The sequence below is a fragment of the Brachionichthys hirsutus genome, unplaced genomic scaffold, assembly GCF_040956055.1.
Source record: "Brachionichthys hirsutus isolate HB-005 unplaced genomic scaffold, CSIRO-AGI_Bhir_v1 contig_202, whole genome shotgun sequence".
NCBI classification, from domain to species: Eukaryota; Metazoa; Chordata; class Actinopteri; order Lophiiformes; family Brachionichthyidae; genus Brachionichthys; species Brachionichthys hirsutus.
Genome location: NW_027180319.1, coordinates 692,353 through 714,558, shown reverse-complemented (window position 1 = coordinate 714,558; position 22,206 = coordinate 692,353). Strand labels below are relative to the sequence as shown.

Sequence of the window (22,206 nt, the reverse complement as noted above, 5' to 3'; positions counted from 1 at the left end):
AAGCAACGTCACTGCTATCAACGTTTTTGATTAAATGAAAACTGCACGTGTTACCGCGGTTGGTACCTGTGAATAAAAACTGATTTTATAATCATACATGGTGCAGCATTAATTTGTAAATCCATTCAGTTCTGTTCAGTCACCCCCCAAACAAACCTGAGATCCAGACGTGACACTGAGGCCACTGTCTGCACTCATCTGTGACTTTTTCTCTTCTAAATCAGCCACGTGGGGGCGCTGCTGCTTTGCTCCTTCAGACCCTGGAGAACAGACATGAAAATCAGCACGTTTTTATGAGTAGGGCTACATTTTCTTGCCTTAATGAGTCGCCTCATTCAAAGCCAACGCTGCACAGTAACACTGATGCAACATCCATGTAAAGTGCCAAAGACTGTATCCAAACACTGCATTTACACTCGTGACACAGTAACCCAGTCTAACACGACCTTATTCATATTTGGAAAAGTATTTTATCATTGACTGAGCCTTAAGCTGCGTCTAGCCAAGAAACACAGGATCTATATTCAATGTAATCTCAAGAGCTAAGAAAATGTGTTTAAAGTACCTTTTGTTTCATCTTTTTGCATAACTCGATAGTAACAGATAAAGTTTTTAAACACCACAAGAGGTTAGGAATGGGCAAACAGAGAAGTGCCATACAACTAGAAATGAAAACAAATCTGCAGCAGCGTGACGTTAATTGTCAAGTCAAAGCTGAAAATGTGCTCCAAGATACATAAAAACAGCAAACAGACACAGGCAGTTAGGCATGCAGACAAACTGATGAACAAGAGGCATTCTGCTTCAAGTGAGATGTGTACTGCATAACTTCGTAAACAAGTCAGTAGGTGCAGAACTAATAACAAGTCAATCTCAATCATCCTTGTTTTAATGTTTGCAAATCATTTAGCTAAATGAGTCCGTAACCATAGAGTATTGACTCAAGAAACCCAACTTAAAGTAAACCACTTGAAACTGTGAAAAAAATACCGTTATAAGAGGATGGCAGGGCAGCAGGTATTAGTTTCTGCTGATATGGTGTCAAGAAAGGCAAAAAAACCGACCAAACTGAAATGACCAAGACACAAAATTCCTCTTTTTAAATCAAGGTCCCCTGAGAAAGTCCATTGGATTCTGGGTCAGAAACTCACATCAGTTAGAATCTGTGTCTTTTGTTTAATGCACAGAGTTAAATAACCACCATTACTGCTTAAACCATGAGAAATGGCAGAATGGAAACATTTATATAGCAAAACTTTCCTCTTGCTTGCTATCTTCTAGAGTATGGTGTCATTCCAGTCATTGAGCTACAGCTATTAAGCTAACAGAGCTTAACGTAGTATAGAAAAACAAACATTGTCATCAGGCCGGCTGGAAGAACTTACAATGAAAGCAGACTGGCTGTCATCTGAACTCTTGATTAAATACAACCGACAATGAAAAGAGGGTGTAATTTATGAGAAATTATCCAACTCCAGTTGTCATATAAAGTTAGAGTACATATATTACCATTAGTTAATACCGATAAGAACCCACCTGTGATTTGAAACAGGCATAACAATTAGAAAAACGGGATACCATATAAAGATTATTTTCAGATGAATCCATCCGCCTCTGCATCTCATTTGTAAAACAATTATACCTGCATTTTTCTGGTTATTAATTCTGACAACTTACTGGAAGTATAGCTTTTGACTTATTTGTGTACAAAAACATTGGTGAGTTGGATAAGGGGGAGAAGACGGGGTGGGGTAAAAACAGCGGGACACCCCAATCCTTTTTTAATTTTTGATGTGTGAACAGTCTCTTACTCTGTTGTTTTTCCATAGCTTTTTGCTTATCCTGGTGCTTGTTCCACAATTCTACCCAAGATGCATTGCAAGCAAGGAGAGAAAGACAGAGAGAGAGTCAGAGAGTTGGTTGAAAAGGCATGTATGGTGGATGAGCATTGAAACCAAATAAAAACAAAATAAGCAATAAGAATCTGTCAATAACTGAATATTGGTGGATTGTAATGTTTGCATGTAGCTGCACTTCAACCTGGATAAAGGGAAGTATTCAGTTGTCAGCAGGGATCGTCTATGTGTAACAGCTACTAAGGTAACATACATTACAACACACCCAGAGCTCATATCCCAAAGTCCTGAAGAGCCATGCAAGCGATGTTATAATAAACTTCTACTATCACCACAAGCCACCGACTGTATTTGTCTGGCTCTCCAGAGCAAAGGCGAGAGAGAGAGAGATGGCTGATTCGGAAAAAGAGCATGGGATGGGGTTGAGAGGCCGACTAGCCAGCAGGTGAAATGGAGCAGTTGCAGAAGCCGGGATGCAAGTCTCACAGCATTCTGTAGGATTGAAGGTGCAACTTCTAAAAGGAAGAGAAGGGGTGCGGGCAGGAGAGGCGTCAGGGTGGCTGACTCAGAAAGTCCCCCGTATACAGACCCAGAATAACTTTTGGGAAATGAAAAGGTAGTGACTGAGGATTTCTCAAGTCAGTTGGTTCTTTGCTGATGGATCGACACTTTGCAGAGACAAACGTGTCTCCTTACTGGGACTGCTTACTGGGGAGTGATGCTTCCACCCTCCATGCTGAGAATAAAGTGAGCTGCCATTTACTACAGCACTCCCCAGAGAAACCTGCAGTAAAGGCAAACTGATTTTACCATCGATGCGCATACCTCTAGCTTCCCTCCTCCACTACTGCAGATTTTAGTACTGGAAGATCAAATGAAAGACATGCATTCGAGGTGCTAAGAGGCCGACAACATGACTCGAGAGAAGGCAAACAGGGGCACAGATGTTTCAGGAAGGGGAGACAAATACACACAGTTCAGTCTGGAAGACAGGGAAAATATTCCAGACACTTTTCACCAACCAATAGGGAAATATCTTAACCAAGGGCCAAATTCTGAAAAATAGTATCATATATTTATAGAGAAATACTGCTTGGGTATAAAATCATAGTGGTACTTTTTTTTTTTTTTTACAGCAGTAATTCAAGAACAAATGTGTGGAATACTTTGTACACCTTTACAGTATATTTTCTGAGATGGGAGAAGGAGGGAGCAAGACTAGTTTGTAGGGTTGATGAGCTTGCTGGGGACGGGGTAGAGGATCTCACAGTGCACATGCAACCAGGGTTGGAGTGATGTACACACCAATCGAGGCTATAAAGTTCTCCTCATTCAGACTCCGGGTATCAAAATGTCGGGCTCCTTTGCCCATTGTGTGATGTGGCAGCTGCAGGTGGGGAACATTTAGAAGGCCCTGAGGTCTGGCCATCTCCATACGACCAGAAGGACTCTCTTTACTCCCTGGGCTGCCGGCACTGTCTGTGGGACTTCGCTTGCGTTTTTCTGGGTCTGATAAATTACCAAAATTTACAGCCCAAAGACAGAGTTAATGAAAATTACAGGAGAGGAAATTACAAGAAGGTTAATACTGGGAGAGGATCAACAGCATTAGTCAGAGAAGGGAAAACAGTGATGAGCTCTAAACTTTGCAATTATAGGGAATATTTCAGTAAATCATGCAGATTTTAGCTCAATTTAAACATGCGTGTCAGTGAATACATGGACAAGTATTGGTCGTACAGGCCAGGCTTTCATGCTTCTTGTATGCACTGCAGTGCTAAAAATACTGGCCGTACCTTTAGTTTGATAGTGTGTGCGTGCTATTTCCAACAAGCTGAAGACGCTGGCCATTCCCCCGAGGCCTGCATTAGTGTAAGAGTGCTCTAGACTGGAAACTGTGCACTTCAAGATGTCCAACATGCCTTTGTACACCTTCCTGCTCACTTCCTGGAAGCAATACACATCTATGAGTTCATGGTGAATTCAACATCAAAGAAAACAAAGCATTGATACAAGTCCCGTTGAAAGACAGTGTCATACGTTGCACAGATTATAATCCAAAACGTCTAACCACTCCCAAGGAAGAACCTCAGCATCTTCATCTCTGCCACTTCTACCTCCACCTTAATTATCAAAATTACTTAACTGAATATTCCAAAAATAAAATAATAATTATCTTTGGCCTGAATACATATACTTAAAGTTGCATGAACAAAAAGCCCTCTCGGCATGCTACCTCCAGTTAAAATAATTCTGTCAATTTGCATGAAATCATTTAGGCAGATGCTAGAGACGCTGCGTGTCTCAGTGGGGATGCTAAAACCAGGTATCTCACCACATCACGTATGATCTCTTGTCTGGCATCTTCCTCCGACTGGATAGCTCTGTTCAGCTTGCTCAGCACAAAGACACGAAGCTGCTCGTTCTCCAACAGGCGGCGCACTTTCTTCATGTTGAGCCAGCCGACTCCCTGACCGTCAAGAACGCTCTGCACCACCTCCTTCAAGAACTGCTGGTTCTCACTGAATCAAAGTAACACTACATGTGATGATAACATGCTCTGATCTTTTACAGTGGCAGACAGATGTTCAAATGATAAATTACCTTGTGTTGTTGACTCGACCCTGAGGTGAGGGCGATTCCCTCTTCACTGTCGGACTGTGCTTTATTACAGACGACTTCTGGTCCACAAGTGCTCGAGGTGCACGTGCACCTGGATGAAGAACCAAAGCAATGAAGTGTCTGACTACCAGAGCTAGAAAACCCCCACAAGAAAAAAAGAAAAACTGGAAACTACGAGGTCACTAGAAACACTTTCTCAAGAGGGACTGCAAACAAGAGAAGGATAGCACTATCAAACTAGCCTTTTTAACTATTAACAGTTTGTGGAGAGGACAGACAAACATGGAATCTACAGATTTATTATCTACTGCAGAACAGAACAGTCACAAGAGAGGTGAAGGACAAATCAAACAGGGACTATGCCGCTCTCTCACACGCAGACACACACACACACAGTTGGCGGTGGGATCACACATTAGTGGTATAAAAATATCGATGTCAGATGGAAGGCAGTGGGTGCATCAACCACATGAGGGACATCATGCACGGAAGAAATGAAAGAATGTGTGAATGGTGTGGTACAAGAGCTACAGTACAACGTCACAAGCTGACTCAACCCAATACGCTGCTGTAACGCTGTGGGATGCTAGGCAACTGTGAGCAAATCACAATAAGGTGTCGGGGAACTGTTTCATAATTGTAATATAATCATCAAACATCACAATATCCTTTGGGCAAATCTTTATTTGCTAACTCAAACGACTAAGTAAAACACACGAGACTTGATAGAGACTTCATCCAGACCGCTGCAGCAAATAATGAAGCCCTTTGATGATGACTGTCACATGTTGATGCAGAAATTTGTGTCTTAAGATCACAGTGATGTTTTAGGTTTTTCACACTGCTAATCTGAAAGCGGTTACACATTTCATCCTCTCTGGGCCACATCAAGCCCCCTCGTGATTCCTTTTAATTCCATCAATAAAACTGGCAAACTCTCCGCGTTTTTAAATCTTGTATATTGTATTAACTTGCACAAGACATTCCAATCCACCTTTGTTACAATCCACACCTCGATGACTCACACTCTCGGGCTGAAGTAACTTGGACTTAAACATTTAACCCATGGTCGATTTTGTACGTTAAACATTTTGATAAACATGTCAATTTTGAGTGCCGAGTCACAACACTGCAACAACTAAATACAGTGAGAGAGAAAGACATTTTGCCTGACACTTTTTTTTTACAATTCTACAAGGCAAACCACTTAAAAATATAAGGAGCTTGATAGCAAGCAAACAATATGGTCTCTGTTCGACTCTGAAGTTCAGTAAAGATGACATGCGACACTAAACATGAAAACAAGCCCAAACTGTCTTTACATGAGGAGGAAACGGCTAACAAAAAATGGGTACGGTACATGCCAGAAACCCAACCAGTTGTCTAACGTAAACAACAGTTTACAATTTTAAAATCCTAAAGAATCGTAGAATCACATTTCATAATACACGAGAATCTCGACAGATCCTCTTCTCTTGCACCCTTTACAACATAAATGATTATATTATTAAATATAATGTTCTTGTGCCTGATAGAACAGTGACTGCACCACCTCCAGAGGAGCTGCGTGCATGAACAAAAAGACTAATGATGTTGCCATAGCAATCGGTCAACTTTACAGTGAGAGAGAATCAAAGCAAATTATTTCCTCAACCAAGAGTGGATGAGGAAATAACAGGGAAGACGTATTAAACAAAGGCCGCCTGTCTTTCACTTAGAAATAGGTGAGATTCGACAGTAATATGCTAGCTAAAGGTACAAACTCAGAAGAAGCTAAAATGTTTCATTCAATTCAAAATTACATTTTCTTCCACATTTGCTTAGTTTTAAGCTGAAAAACTATGTTAAAAATATATTAAATGTGACTCTCTAATCTGTCACTTGCAGACCATGAGAATCTCTGTGCGGGTTCTAGTTTAAATATTCAATAATGCAAGGCTGGCTTATATTGACTTCTTCCAATATGACTACAATAAAATCGGTTTTTCCAAATCCATGGTGCAGATTTCTTATGGATTTTGATTATAAATGCGTCAGAAGTATCTTGCGTTAAAAGTAAAGGCTTGCTTGTAACAAGCAGTAGTTCCTGTGGTCTACTGCATGATTGAAGGATTTAATAAAGATTTCTTACGGGTATTGATCCAACCTCAGAAGGATAATTGACCAAAACAAACCCATTCCAAGAGCATGTATGTATTTCACCTTTATCCAGTATTGCCTGTGGCACCAAGGTACCCATTTTGATTGTCGATGCTTAATTAAAATCTTATCTGGACTAAAACCTGAACATTTCGGTTAACTTAATATCATTAGCTCTGCAACCATCCTGGTAAATTTTCCACTGCGATTTTTCATAACGTCGTGAGCGATTTAAATTGATAATGCGACTATGATCACTTATGATACTGCATTAATAGACAACTGCAGCTCTTAAGTTGGGGGAAATAGTGCCCATCTATTACAGATAAGGACAACATATAATTTCAACATCAAGTTGTGTCTATAGTATGCAGTTAAGGTGTGTGTGAGCTAAACAAACCATAGTCTTGGTACAAAATAAAACCTGCACAGTTGTAACAGGGTCCAACAACATATATATATATATAGATCAATTGGAAAATTATTAGATAATATATCATTTCTTTTCCAAGCGGGAAATGGTAGTACTCGAACTAGATGGAGCGAACCATAGACCTTTCCTCTCTGTCGAGAGAAAGTAGCGGTCGGACTCGGAAACAGGAGTCGAATTGGGAAGATGTGGGCGAAACTCTGTCACAATTCAACACATTTTTGGGAGCAAGGCAGAAAGGGTCTAAGAAGAAAATAATTGAAGTCTTTATTTTTTTGACAGGCACTAATTATCGGAAAGGAAATGGGGGAAAGGATAATGTTTATTGACCTGAGGGCAAGAGCTCTGACGCACTTCCTAGACAAGTAAACGCTACATAATAACCAACCAATTTCCTTTAGCCTGGTAAAACCATGAATTTAGTTTGATGACGATATAAAGTACACTTTCCATAAATTAGGCAACATGATTAAAGTAGGCTTGGGTCAGTGACACACAATATAATCTTGCAGATTAAATGAGTCCATTCTATTTTTATTCTGCATCTCACCATCCTGTGCTCAATTTGCTTCTCTGTTTATTTGTTACATGATGTATCGTGTCACTATCTCCTATGATAAATGGATGTTGGATTCAACTATGCTTCTTGTCATGATTCCTATGAACATGCTTTTGATAAGACTATTTCAATAAAAAAGAATTAATCATGTAGAGAGGAGTTAGTCTGAGGAAGATACAGTCACTATAAGATGATATTCCACTGGATCTTTGATGAGACAAACTAGTGAAATGAGATTAGATGAAGGGATGCTGGGAGATGTAGTTGACTGGCTTGGAGAAGCATGCAGCTCACTCAAAAACATGGGCGGAACCCACCTTCTCCGCTCCCTGGGCCGGCCTCTGTAATTATCTCCATTAGAGAATTTAGCCCAAATACTGCACACAAAACCCAGAATTAGTGCCGTACAAAAAGGTGTACAGAGAGAGGCACACCGGCCCAGACACAACCAGTCTGAACATCAACCCGTAATACAACATGCACACTCAACACGGTGCCAAAGAATATTAGAAAACATAATAGAAAAGACAAACACAATATGCATCGATGATGAGACCAACCCAGAAAGCATTCAACAAGGATGTCTAACTTGATGCGTTTGTAAATAGATTTGATTCACCATTACGAAAACGGAGCTGTGTAGTACTCATACATTGCTGGATATACATCAAGTTAAGTAATGCTAACCAAATGTCAAACTACAGCAGTAGATGCAATGCAGTGCAATTCAAATCTAGAAGTTGTCGCTGATGTAAGGAACAAGTCTTGTTTTGAGCACTAAAACAAAAAAGATCATGATACAGCATAAAATATTTAATAAGAAAGCTTGAGAGCTTCTACGTCTTTTTGGTGTTTTGGTAAAAAGACCTCTAAAAGGGAGAACCACCAAGCAAGCAAGCAAACTAGGAAGGCAAAACACGTAATGAAGACAGGAAGCAGGAAATGAAATCCATTCAGCGACGAGAAATTGAGTATGTAACTACCGTACGTGAACTAGGTATATGCAGTTAAAAAGGACTGAGCATCCTGCATGTGCAGTTTGTCCGTTTGTAGAGAGCAGCAAACATGTGCGTCATTGAATAGACGGGACTCCCACCAGTCACACACAGCAAAATGGCAACAGAAGGGAGGAAGAGCACACACATATTAAATATGTGTCTTCTATCTTAGTCCTAAATTAAGAAACAGGCTGCAAGATAGGTAGAGGTCACTAGAAAGATAATCAAAGGCAGAGTCAGAGGGCAAAAACAACTATCACATCAGACATAACATACCCGGGCTGTCAGGGGCATCTGAACAATTGAGACAAAACACATCATAATCAAACACATTTCCTATGGCAGCTATTCCTCATGGAGCGGTGATATTGAGTTGGCTCACCATGCTTCACCTGTTTTTTTTCTCTCGGTTGAAGTGAAAATCCACCCAAAAATCTTTCTTATTAGCCTCATGTACTCTGATAAATTGAGAAATCTGAAACAATTTGATGACACTGTTCAAAAGGACAATTTTAATTCCTCCAACTTCAGCGAATTTGTATAATTCACCTCCTCTTCAGTTGATAGCTTATCATGAGCATCAGCTATGGTTGGATTTGTTTAATATTTAGAGTTTTTTCTTTTGAAACTGGCATTTTACCCATAAATCACATATTTGCAGTTAGTATGCATCACTTCCCAATTATCCGCTTGATTAACAAAGTACCTGGCTTCCAACATTAATACAATTTTTACCAAGGTTCATTGTACAAATTATGATAAAATTTAACAAGTTTAATACTAACAAAAGGAGGCGCTACAGTATGGTGGGAATATTCTGGGAAAAATTGAAAACGAAAAAGTAACAAAATGCTAAGAGATTTGTTATAACTACTGTGAAGTCTGCTTAGTGGATTTTCCCATTACTCTTGAGAGAAAAGTCCTCAATATTCCCCCTTGAAATAGTGCCATAACTGATTGGCAAATCCAGCCAGAATCAAAATCAGGCTACAGTTCTACAAACCTGCTTGCTCCATTTCCTCTTCAATATCAATATTGAAATATTCTTGTGACACAAAATAGTTTTTTATATAAAAGGAAAAGACAAGGCAGAAAACAGATAACAAAATTAAATTAAATTCTATGCATTTCTATTAAATAAATGAAAATCTTTTTACATTATGATAAGCAATGTTGGCCATAAAAATGTCTGAATTAGAACTTGATTATTAGGATATTTAGACTGTATTTTGATGTACTGGTAATTTTAATTATTCTGATATAGAATAAAGAAAATCCTCAATAAGGAAATATAGATTGTTAATACAAAGAAAGTGATTAAAACATATTAATTGAATTTATACTGTATATCCAAGTTGTTGGGAAAAATAAATATGTTGAAAAAGTTCACCGTCTTTTATCTTTAATTCTGTAAACGTTGCCTACTATACCTAAATGACAAACGCATGTTGTAGTAATGCTCCTTATTACCTTTGAATAGAACAAACAATAAATAAAAACAGATTTCTTCATGAACTTGAATATATTCAATTGTGTTTAGGTTGGGTGCGTTATTCTACCTTTTAGACTTGGGAAAGGTGTTACTTTGTCCCTTGCTGCCTTATTGGGAAGGGCAAGATTGGACAGACTGAAGCTGGTACCATGGTTCTTGTAAAGATTGCCTGTTGTGGGCATGAAAATATTGTAATGAGAAACAGGAAAACAATGCAAGTGATGAGACAAAACCAAAGCACAAAGTGATTAGAGGATGCTTTTGTAAGAGGAAACAGACCAAGATATGCTATGGTGTATTTAGCTGACTGTTTCTGTTCACTTCTATATCTGTTCAAATCTGAGACCCTTAAAAGTCACTTTAAAGAGTAAATTGACACAAAACTATAACCTCCCTTGACTCTAGTCCAACTCTAAAAGGCTTATTACAATAAAATAAAAAATTATATGAAAAGGCATTATAACCCAAAACACACATTGCATTTAAGGCATATTATTTAAGGATAAATTAAGTGCTTTTGGTTTGGTCCATCAAAATCTTGATTCCCCACATAAATCAGCCGATTTACCATGATTTACAATCCAAACTCGGATGAATGGAAAGAAAGTAAAACTCCAATGTTCTTACTGGCAAAAGACATGAGTCCTCCGAATCCATCGTTGCTGCTGTTGGATATGGTGGAATTTGGGGAGCTGTTGCGTGAGTCTCCTTCTCCATCAGACTCTCCTGGGAGCCTTAGGCTACTGGGACGTAATGGACGATGTGCCCTAAAATCAATGATCAAAAGACATTAATGGTGCATCACAGACACAGCAACATATGTTTATAATACATACATCTACCCTACAGTATACAAGATGAACGATTTAAACGCACTTGTTGCCATTGAGGTGCTGGTTGAATCGAGGGGTGTACGACTCCACTTGCTCTTCTGCGTCAGGCTCATCTTCTGTGGGGAAGCCATACTGAGGCTCAAAGTACGGGTTGTCATATTCTTGGTTCTTTTTCACCAGGTCCACAAGGTTGGAGGGGGCTGGAGGGCTAAGGAAAGCCTGATTGCCCAAAGTTGGGAGCCGGTTCTGTAAAGCCGCACCTACTGATGCTTCAATTTCAGTGGCTTCCAACTGTTCCTAGAAAAATGTTCACACAGAATACTGGGAGTTTTCAATCTCATTATGTTTTTGAAAATACTACCGGTACTCTTCTTTTCCTTATTAATACTATAGTTAATAGTTTATACCATAAGTTGGGATTCAAGTCGTTACTACTCTAGTTTGTCCCTACTTATTCTCATGATAAACATTACAATGAAAAAAGTTTATAAAAAAAAAACATGAGCATAAATAATTAATTATAAATATCTGTAATGTAATTAATATCTGTCCAAATTCGTTACCAAGTCATTTCGTTTTTACGAAAGGTAAAGATAAAGGTTCACACACATGGTTGACTCCCTGGACGATTGTGCTGGGACTGGAGCTTGCTGTTGTGCTGGAGCTTGAACGGAGCGGTTGTCCATCGGAGGATTCAGCAGGTCCATCCCCAGGTGGACCTTCCAAGCCATGACCTTCCTTGAATTCCTCCCTGAACTCCTGAATCTCAACCTCACTGGCATCTCCCAGTGCAGCATGGGTTGGAGGGTCCAAAGCTGTGACATCAAGGTAGAACTTTATAGGAAATATAATAGTATGACTGGTGAATTTATGTTTTCCATGAAAGAAAAAGAAAAACCTTACTGGTTGTGTCCCCCTGGATGTCACCTTGGATCATCTCACTCACAAGGTCTCCAAGTGAAGAATAAGATGAGCTGGAGTCATCGTATGCCTCACTGTCACTACCACTGCAACAAAATCTATTAATTATCAAGAGCTGCCTGACTAAAACTACCTGAAGCAAAATAAACTGAGCACTGAAGTACTGCAAATTTCTGTGCTAAAAGCAATGCTGTTCCATCTTACCTGTCTGTCGGGTCTGAATCATTGCCCTCGTCCTCTGAAGGACCAGCCATAGCTTCAACCAGCTGGGAGCTTCCATCATACACACGGTAGACAACTGGTTGTAGCTGGTGAGAATACCACTTAGGCTTGTCTCCAATGAGAGAGGGGTCAAACACATCTGAAACGTGCAGAGTATAATGTCTTTAACACAACGCACGTTTTGCAGTGCATTGTGATTGGGATGAGCATCGAGTCTTACTGTTATGTATCCTCTGAAAAGCAAGGTTGGTGGGATTGAGAGCCCATTCACCATAGAACTCCACTGCCTGAGTGTGAGAAAGTTTATCTGCAAATCCAGAGCGGCGCGGCCTGGATGCAAGGAATGAAGTGGACTGGAAAGCCACTACGGGCCGGGGAAAGAGGCGCAAGGTGCGAGTGTGCATCTGGAACCCCTGCAGAACATTTGCAGAGTTGAAGAACCTTACCATGGCGACTCTGTAAAATAAAAAGAATAAACAGATGCATTAAAATTGACAGAACAATATATTTGTGGCTAATATATTATGCGCAGATTAAAAAGAACGTTATATCATTGTTCATTGATGTGTCAAAATAATAAACCTCGTCCTCATTACTTTTATTATTTAGAATTTCAGAATATTGGAGAAAATGTAACCTAAAAACAACATATGATTAACTATCATATACTGTATTGATATTCTCCAACTGATGACTATTAGAGATTCCCAGTAGCCGTCAGTGCATTTATAAATGTCACAACAGAAAGAGACACGTGTGGCTTGCCTGGTGGCGACATCCACAGAATCAACATCATTGCCATAAATCAGCGGGTTGAACTCTGTGGAGGACGGTGAAGCTTTGTCTCGTCCAGGCGGGAGCAGGGGAATCTCCTGACCTTCCTGGAGCTTTTCCAGGTTCAGAATGGGTTGGGTGTTCAAGCTCATACTGGCCAAGGCCTGGAACAGGTGGCAGTGATGCAGATTACAACCATAGCAGTGGCTTTAAAGACATCGCCTCAGGTCTGAGATGGACCACGCCCACAATTGGCATCAACTTTAATATCAACGTTAAATGGGGCATTGCCTAAAGATGTATTTTCTCTATAAAGGGAAAACAAGACCAAAGTACCAGACTGCTCGAAGAGGCTTAAATGATGATGATACAAATGGCTAGAATGGATCTAAATTGTAATCTCTTACTTCCGAGAAACTCCCAGCCGAGCAATGAGCCAATAAACTACAGATTCCCAATCTGGTTTTCTTCATTATGTACTGTAGAACAGCTGAAGGATAGGCGTTAGATACATGTTGATGCCTGTGGTGGGTGTGTCATTTTAGAGAGGAGAGGCAGAAGGGGAGTAAGTCACTATGCATGGTTTGCTTGAGAACAGCTGCCAAATGAAGAGTCAATGTTTAGCTTAGCATAATGAAACATTTAGTTGGTAGATCTGGATGAATGTTAACTGTTCTTTCATTGTATCTTGTCCCACTGATGTTGGGGATAGATGCGCGCACATTCCGTCATGCTCAAGCCAGAGCTAAGCAGGGTATCAAAGATCTGAAACACAACATTCGGTGGCACTCTTAGCATATTAAAGTGTTGACGGGTACGAGACAAGTAGTAGTGACAAGCAAAATAATGTGAAAGAGGAGCTATCCGTGCAGGGACATTACACATTCCACAGGAGGAGAATGAGTAACCTTATTTTCAGAGGAGAAGATCTGCTTTTGGGTGATCACGGTCAACCTAAGCAGACACTAGGAGGGGATAAGAGAGATGCGAGGACAATCACATGGAGGGCTGGGATGAAAACTGAAGTGACTGGCAATCAAACAGCACATGAGGAAAGGGTCACCATCATGGCCCTTTCCCTTCAATTCTGTCTCTTTTCAACAAAAAGAACATTTCAGAGTTGCCAAAATGTGACCCCAATAGAACTATCCTCAATAATGTTTTTTTTTACCAATAACATTTTCTTTGTGCAATGAAACAGGTGACTTGTTGCTTCACAATTTCTATTCTGCAATTTATTGACAAAAGGAAATAGGAAAAGAGACAATTGTGATTTTTGACATGGTTATGGGTTGTCAATACAGTATTGCAAATTGCAAGACTGAGTGAGCGAAGAGAAAGATCAAGAAAGGGAGAGGACTACAAGGACAGAAGAGGGCTACGTCTGAAATGTCATACAACATGCTATTGAGCATATCAAAACAGTATGTGACCATCCAAACACTCAAAATGCTAATAATTTCTTGGAAAATATTACAGTACGTGAGCACCAGACATTGCATTGTCAAATATTAAAATGCAATGCAGTAATGACAACATAACATAATGAAAAGTAAACAAGGAAGCACTGATATAGCTTCAGTATTTCTGAAATACATGTAGCATAGGGTTCTCTATTATAGTTATGTTTTATTTAATTAGCTAATTGTTGTCATGGATTTCCTTGGCACATCTCCAGCCTGAGGAGAACATCCTAAAAAAGAAATGATCTACTGTTCATTCACAAAAGAGCGTTGAACATCAGAACACATACTGGATATGCATTCCAAAGTACGTAACTTCAGACATAGCATATGACATAGCAAAGATGGCAGACAGCGGAAAACCCAATTAAATCAATGTGATTACATAAAAAAAAGACAATCCAGCCATTAAAAAGGCACAAAGGACATATATGGTAACTAACAGGGACACACCAGCAAAACAGCAGATCTTTCTTCATAAAAACATAAAATATTTGCACAATGAAGCATCTGTCGGTAAATAAATGTCTTATGTTTAACTTGTTTCGAACAGAAATGTCAGGTGAGCAGATATATTCAAAATAAAAACAAAATCCTAAAATAAATAAATCAGTCTCTCACTGGTAACCAATTTATTTTAAGTGATGATGATGAAGTATCACCAGTAATTCTCAGCAGCATCCTGCTCTAGCATCAGCATTTTTAGATGATCAAGACTGGCACTCTCTCTGTTCACAGACCTCAATAGTTCAATACTGTGTTCTTGTTCAGAAGTACACAACTTTGCGGCTTGGCACACTCCCACAGACCAGCCTCCCCAGTCACACATCCACACACAAGAAGCAGCTTATTAGACTATTGCACCGGCTCTGATTCAAGGCATACTAAAGAAACATTCAGTGAATGCAAGGATTTTAACCTAAAATCTGTTTCAAAGTAGTCTAAAAAAGCAAGGTAAAAAAAACAGGAAATTATTTATTGTTTGTATTCAATAAAACATAAAAACATGACTTTTTCTTTCCTTTCACATCTTTGATTTGCCCTCCTTACAAGCATTCTTAAAGTTATTGAACAAAACAATACTTTATCAATAGTAATGTTTGACTTTGGTTATGTCCATATTAAATTTAAATATATGTTTAAACTGCATGTTAGGTCATTTTATTAAGCTGGACTTGTTTGCGAGTGAAGAAATAAGTTTAAATTGACTGTCGGTACAAAACAGACAGCAGAAAGTTTAGCCGTGAATATTCATTCACGCCTTCTGGGATGAAGATCATTTCAGGACTTTCTGTATTTGTGTGATATTTAATGGTGTTAAATCCAAGAATCAGAACCAGATTCTGATGTTTAACAAGATAACCAGGTTAGATGGGCGAGTTAGTCACTACCAGTATGACTAAAGGTTTAGCTTTGGTAGTAGGGTCCTAGGATATGAGTTTACCTCCAAGAGCTAGAGCATGCAAAGACAACAGGAAAAAAAGAAAAGAAAGAAAAAATCTTTGTTAGTGCCATAAAAAAACCATTTCAAATGGTCTCACGCTCCTCTACAATACATACAACTGTGTTGAAGAATGAGGCCCTTATTCTCCACACTGCTGAAAGAGAAGTTTTACATTCATATAGCAGTTCATGAAAAGTAATGGGAACACACATCAAAGATTGGCCCCAGATCAGTACGTCGGTCCCACAAATCTTTCCATAAAGGGGTTCATACGTTCCGTTAGTGTATCATTTTGATCTTGTTGCACTGTGGCTCAGTCCAAAGTCACTGGCACTGGCACTAACAAATAGTAACTAGGAAAGAATCAGCCAAACCAGAGGCAGTACCTGTTTGAGATGTTTCTTCAGCTCGCCTGCTTCAGGCTCCGGAAGAAGCGGCAGACTCTCAGCATTGGTGGGTGTTATAACCTGTAGAAAAACACAGATGCATCAGACTCTATCTGTCTGAATCTGGACATTATAAAAACAGGCAACACAATATCAGATGTTACTGCACTGACCTTGCTGCTGTCGAGGTCTACAAGCCAAATATCGTCTGGCATTTTGAAATCAGCTTTGTAGAGGAAGAAGCTGGCTGGCACGCCTATAATATAAGGAGTGGGGGCAAGAAGGAGCTGTTGTGAAAAAAAAAAAAGCACATCAGTTAGTGAAAAAATGGATAGCCTCTTCAGTTACAAATTACATATTTGGAGAAAGTAATCTACTTCCTCAAAATGTACTTAAAACAAACAAGAAATGCTACCTGTTCAGCAGAAGCCATACATGTTGGCAGTAAGGGAATGACTGGGAACATGTACTCCAGAGGGTAGATCATGGTGACAAAGGCCATGACACTCATAGACAGCGCATTGTAATCTCTGGATTGAAGAATGACCTGTGTGGGCAAAAAGTAAACAAAGAAAAGACTGAAAACCCACGACACAGAGGTTTAATCAGTCACACATTACAACATTTTATTTCCTATTTATTACAAAACAAACATGGTGGGCATTCACTCATGTCCTGCATGATCCGTTCATGTTTCCTCTTTTTGTCTGTAGCATAGAGAAGGTTGTGACATAATGACTGATGAGACGGATCCAGCCCTGTCCTCACCTTGTGTTCTAGCAGGACACAGCTGAGCACCTGGAGACAGGCGTCTACACCGAGCAGCTCTAGAGGCAGGTGCAAGGGGAAGTCGACCATGGAGAAGCGAGAGTTTTCAGGCAGGGCAAATGTGAGTGGCCGTTTGAGTTCATGAGGCAAGACTTCCACATCCACACGTCTCTGACCAGTAATCGGTACAGGCGAACGCAGCAGCCGGTACACCCAGGATTCAATCTCCCGCAGGTCAGCCAGCAGTTGGCTGCCTTTCTCCTCAACTGATAGAGCCCCAGTAAACACCCTCCACATGGTATCCCTGGGAAGGACACAAATCAAAATATTAACTCCGGACTTGAGCATCGGGCAGACAGTCGTTTACCTCTTAATCTGAAAAGAAAATGAAAACTATATTGTGCATAAAAGAATTCTCTGAAGAGATTTTCAATAAACCTTTAGCAGTCTGAAAAAACAAACGATATTCCATTCAGTATGACAGGAAGCAGAGACAGGAAAGATCACTTCATTTGAAAAGCTGAAATAAGTGTCTTTGATAAATCAGACATTTCAGACTGCAGCCAAACCAGAATTGTTTCTCAAATCAAATATGTAAGATATATTGTAATTTTTTCTTTTTTACATTACATTTTTTTTAGAAAGAAAAACAGATTACCAATAGTCTAAATAATTATGGTAGTTTTCTTTTCTACAAACAACAACCTGGTTACACCCTCCTATAGGACTAACATGGGTAAATTATCTTTTTATAATACTGCCACTGTTACTGGAATTGTTTGACTCCCGCCCTCAAAACATGCACCTCTTTGGCCTCCTTCAAAACGGCCCTAAAAATGCACCTTTTAGGGGGACAGAAACGGAGATAGTCACCACGACTCTCTCCGGATCAACCCCCCCCCCCCCCCCCACCTCCTTTTTTGTCCACCTACGTTGCACATATTAAGTGTCTTTGTAATTTATTATTATTACAATTTATTGTCATTTATTGCCATTTTGCATGTGCTGTAATTTATTTTAAATTTATTGTTAGTTTGCATCTGTGGTGTGAAATTATTTTTATTTTTCTATTGTTATTTCGCATCAATTGAGCAATTTAATATTGGTTTTATTTTTATTGTTAAATTTGTATTGTTAAATGTCGATGATTTATGTACCAAGGACTTTCAACGGAAACAAGACCGCAAGGGCTTTTTTGAAATGCTCCTCTTAGACAGGACGTTTGACTTTATTTGTACTGTAATACATGCTACTGTGTGACTGTACTTGTACTCCAACATTCTATCTAATAAATATATTCATCATCATCATCATCATCATCACAAATCGCTACCGTAAGAAACTCATCACACCGGGCACAATCAATAAAATGAGATTGTAAACACAAGAGAACCGCTAAGCAATTGCCAAAATACTCAAATGAAAGACATCCACTCTACAAACTGATATTAAATCCTTTCTAGCGTAAACACAGGCGGTGTACAGCAAAGGGGAAGATTAATCATTAGTCCTTTGGATGCCTCCCACCAACTGCAGCTGCTCCTGGACCTAAATCTGTCACAGCCGCCATGGCACAAAGCACTTCCAGCCATTCAACAGTGTCTCTCCTGGCCTGTCATTGCCGTAACACATTTCATTCAACCGCATCATGAAACAAAGGACTCACAGGCCTTTAGAGCTTTTGAATTGAATGGCTTTTTCAAGACATTGAGAGAAACCACAGTTCTACAATGATGATCCATGGGTCTGATGCAGCATTTTATAAATGTATTACATGCATTACATACTTTACATACTTTAGTTAAACTATGAGAGTGTGAGTTGGATATTCTTGCAAACAGAGATGATGGAGAAGTTCCAAAGGTTCAATAGCTGCTATATATTTAAGTGACTGTGGAGTAAACAGGTGAACCTCAGGTGTCCAACAATCCCACCGAGCAACACGTATCCTTTAATGTACACCACATTAAGATGCTAGTATCAAACGTAGGTAAAAAGAAGATGATCGTGACTTCCAAGAATAAACCTCGCACCGCTTAAAGATGCAAACCCGAACCTCACCTTTGGGTGGAGCGAGGGAGCCCAGCACGTTGACCAAGTCTTTGACTGCAGCAGTCCACCAGCCTCTTGAGAATATATAAGCATTCCCTGAAGGTGGAAAAGAAGGGGTAGTGGCTGAGTATGCACAGCGAGGTCAGCGTGCTGTTGCGATTCCTGGCTGCCATCTTGGCAGCGCTTGGTCCGAGCTGTGGGGACTTGGCTGACTTTAACTCTGCACCTGGTTGTCCACTGCTCTCTTCTCCAGAGGAAGGTGGAGGTGCCGGTTCAGCATTGCTAGGAGGAGATAACGCGGAAGGTGGGCCTCCAGTGCTGCCATCAGACCCTTCACTTGTGGTTTCCGCAGACTTTGTCGCGGGCTCCGTGCGGCAACCCTTGTCACCACGAGAATGGTGATGTCCTCGCTGAAAGGAACGGTAGAAATTGATGCAGATTCCGTAGCGGGTGATCCCTGAATCCTTGTCAGTCAGTGTGAAAACAAATGAGGAGTCATCGCGAAGGCTAACCCTCCGTTGGCGAATACTTAGGCAGCCCTCTGGTTGACAGAAAAACACCACATCGGGTGGGAGCAGGAAGTCAGGGTGGTCCTCCAGCGGGTAGCGCCGGAGGAGCTGAGGAGTCTGGGCCACACTGTCACTACTGGGTTGCCTGGAGGAGAAGAATGCATTTATTTTATTTAAAAAAAAAAAACAGAAGCAGCCGTTGTAGGGCTGCAGTCGTCATTCGTTTGTAATGGTTCCACTACACATTAGTTTTTATTATGTATTCCTCTACCTATTAGTGTCATGTTAAATTTAAGTGGTGGAATCTATTGATTGAATAGAATAGAATAGAATAGAATAGAAAGCCTTTATTGTCATTGCATAATGCACAATAAGATTAGAAGCGCTGCTCCATCTGGTGTTTAGTTACAACATAAAATTCAAGTAATAGAAGATCAAAACAACACAAATTTAAATAGTGAGTTTGTTTCATATGGTTAAATTATGCTGCTCTAATTAGTCTATGGCATTAAATCATTTTTCTGTGATCTTTAAGTCTAAATGTGCGTATAACGCATGAAATACGCATTTTAATTTAAAATTAGTGATTTAGAATTTTATTTGGATTCATCATTAAAATGATTGTTTAAACAAAATTTTGACAGCAGCCTGAACCCGAACCAAAAATCTTTTCAAACACCTGGTTGACTGAAAAAAACAGAACAAAAACACCTGTTGGGGGAGTGGCTCAGTGGGTTGGGCCTTGGGCTGGGAAGCGGAGAAGTCCACCAGTTCATGTCCCTGACAAAATGAGTGCTGGTAACTGGAGAGGGGCCAGTTTTACCCTCAGAGCAATGCCGAGGTGCCCTTGAGCAAACATGCTAGTCCGTAAATTCCATTATTGTTCTGATGATGTGAAATTGAGCTTGTTTCGTGCTCACTGCACGCCTATGTATGCAGCCCCATGATGGGTCTGCTACAAGGACACCCTACACAAACTTCAGGTAGCATACAATGACTGCCTGAGGATACAGCTGAAAAATCCGAGGAGTAGAAGTGCTAGTAAGCCATTTTGTGACTCAGGACTAAGCACTCTACAGGCCCTCTTGAGGAACCTGATGCTAAAGTTCATGTCCCGACATGATGAGTCCCAAAACAGTATTATATTGATGCTCGCAAAACCCAGGTGCAGCTCGGTCAGATATCAATCACATCTATGGAAACATTGGCATTGGTTTCTGTTAAGAATGTCCTGAATAAGAGGATGTTTATGTGTTTTTATGTTGCATGTTTTTGCCATTGGGTCTAGAGCCTGTAATAACATTTATATATATATAAAGCACTTTCTACAGCCAGCCTCATGGCTAACCTTACCTTGCTCCGACAACCACCAGGTAGTCAAGAAGACGAGGGCACATTTTCTTTTTCTCCATCCTGTATTAACCAGACCGTGTGTCACGGCATCCAGGATTTAAACTCCCTCTTCCATCAGAGCTGGGACATTGTAGCTCTATGGATCATCATTATGATGGTTCAGAAAATGGATCAAACCTGTAACACATAAAAATGTGAAGGAATATTATTTTAGGTAATACCATCAGCTCGATGAAGTGAATTTCACCCTTTACAAACAATGTGGACCGTTGCTTAACACTGCATATCAGCTACATCAGGCATGGGCAAAACAAGGCCCGGGGGGCATATACGGCCCGTTGGGCTATTTAATCTAAATAAATTAAATCTAATATTTAATTTAAGCCCGCCGAACATCCAAATTATATCATTAAATTAAATTGTATTATAATTAAACCTGATTCATTTGACCTTTTCCCCTGTAATGCTACCTGTAAAAGGCCAAATCCCTTAAAGTAATGGGTTTTGCATGTCATTTATATCAGCTCACACAAATACTCCATCCATCTGTTCCTGGCCCGGCCCCCCTGTCAAATTTTAGAGCCCATTGTGGCCCGCAAGTCAAAAAGTTTGCCCACCCCTGAGCTCCATACTATGTCAATGTGGCATTGTCTCCCATTTTCTGCACAGGTTCATTCATACCATGGATAGCAGATATGTCACGCCTATGTGGACACCACTGTTTATCGATCATTTCATGCTTCATCTCCATCATGCGTTTTTTCTTCTCACTGACAAACGTACATTTCGCTTTCTTTGGACACATCATTTATTGTAAAGAATATTCAAACATGCAGCAAAAGAATCGCTGAATGATCGACGCGCGGTTGGAGCGCTCGTCCATCTGGCATCAGCATCTGGAAGCGTGCTCGCACCTCAAAGCAAAATATTGCTTGCAGGCTGGATCGTATATCAGAATGCTCGTATGACATGGTTTTACTATACGAGGGCCCCCCTCCACATTTTTGTCCGGGCCGGGAATTGAACCAGTGGCCCTCCGGTTCCCAAACCACAGAGCCACTGCCGCCCCAACCGTGATATACTAGTTCTTGAAACTGTTATCCATTTGCTTAATAAAAATGATATTCTATTTTATAGAAAGGGGTGGGCGTGAAGAGTTCTGGTGAACTTAAAACAACATCAGCAGCATTTCACCAGCAATAAAGGCAATACGTGTTTTGGTATTGATTATTCCTGCTGCAATGATTCGTGTCAGCTGAGCTGATTGTTTTTGCTGGAGGAAAAAGACTCCTTAGTAGAGGCTTGCAGATAAAGTAAGCCGCTTAGGGGCCTTGATGGAAGCAGCAGCCTCCATAGACTTTATAATGGCCCCTTGTTGTGCAGGC

General features: G+C 40.2%; 1 protein-coding gene across 1 annotated transcript in view; it reads right to left on the bottom strand.

The window, feature by feature from the left end:
• LOC137912605 (MAP kinase-activating death domain protein-like) overlaps positions 1-20,880 on the bottom strand; it is a 34,194-nt gene extending 13,314 nt beyond the window's left edge. The window contains exons 1-25 of the mRNA XM_068756742.1: positions 20,822-20,880; positions 18,969-19,613; positions 16,908-17,211; positions 16,555-16,686; positions 16,313-16,426; positions 16,140-16,220; positions 13,755-13,811; positions 12,838-13,010; positions 12,293-12,528; positions 12,055-12,211; positions 11,833-11,936; positions 11,539-11,744; positions 10,973-11,226; positions 10,724-10,863; positions 10,164-10,265; positions 9,608-9,649; positions 8,872-8,898; positions 7,924-7,983; positions 4,461-4,569; positions 4,192-4,378; positions 3,653-3,803; positions 3,162-3,365; positions 1,812-1,862; positions 1,510-1,536; positions 157-260 (exon numbers count right to left, since the gene is read on the bottom strand). Of these exons, the coding sequence (XP_068612843.1) occupies positions 157-260; positions 1,510-1,536; positions 1,812-1,862; positions 3,162-3,365; positions 3,653-3,803; positions 4,192-4,378; positions 4,461-4,569; positions 7,924-7,983; positions 8,872-8,898; positions 9,608-9,649; positions 10,164-10,265; positions 10,724-10,863; positions 10,973-11,226; positions 11,539-11,744; positions 11,833-11,936; positions 12,055-12,211; positions 12,293-12,528; positions 12,838-13,010; positions 13,755-13,811; positions 16,140-16,220; positions 16,313-16,426; positions 16,555-16,686; positions 16,908-17,211; positions 18,969-19,613; positions 20,822-20,880 (3,726 nt within the window). The remainder of the gene's footprint in view (positions 1-156; positions 261-1,509; positions 1,537-1,811; positions 1,863-3,161; positions 3,366-3,652; positions 3,804-4,191; positions 4,379-4,460; positions 4,570-7,923; positions 7,984-8,871; positions 8,899-9,607; positions 9,650-10,163; positions 10,266-10,723; positions 10,864-10,972; positions 11,227-11,538; positions 11,745-11,832; positions 11,937-12,054; positions 12,212-12,292; positions 12,529-12,837; positions 13,011-13,754; positions 13,812-16,139; positions 16,221-16,312; positions 16,427-16,554; positions 16,687-16,907; positions 17,212-18,968; positions 19,614-20,821) is intronic.
• Between the last annotated feature and the right edge of the window lie 1,326 nt (positions 20,881-22,206).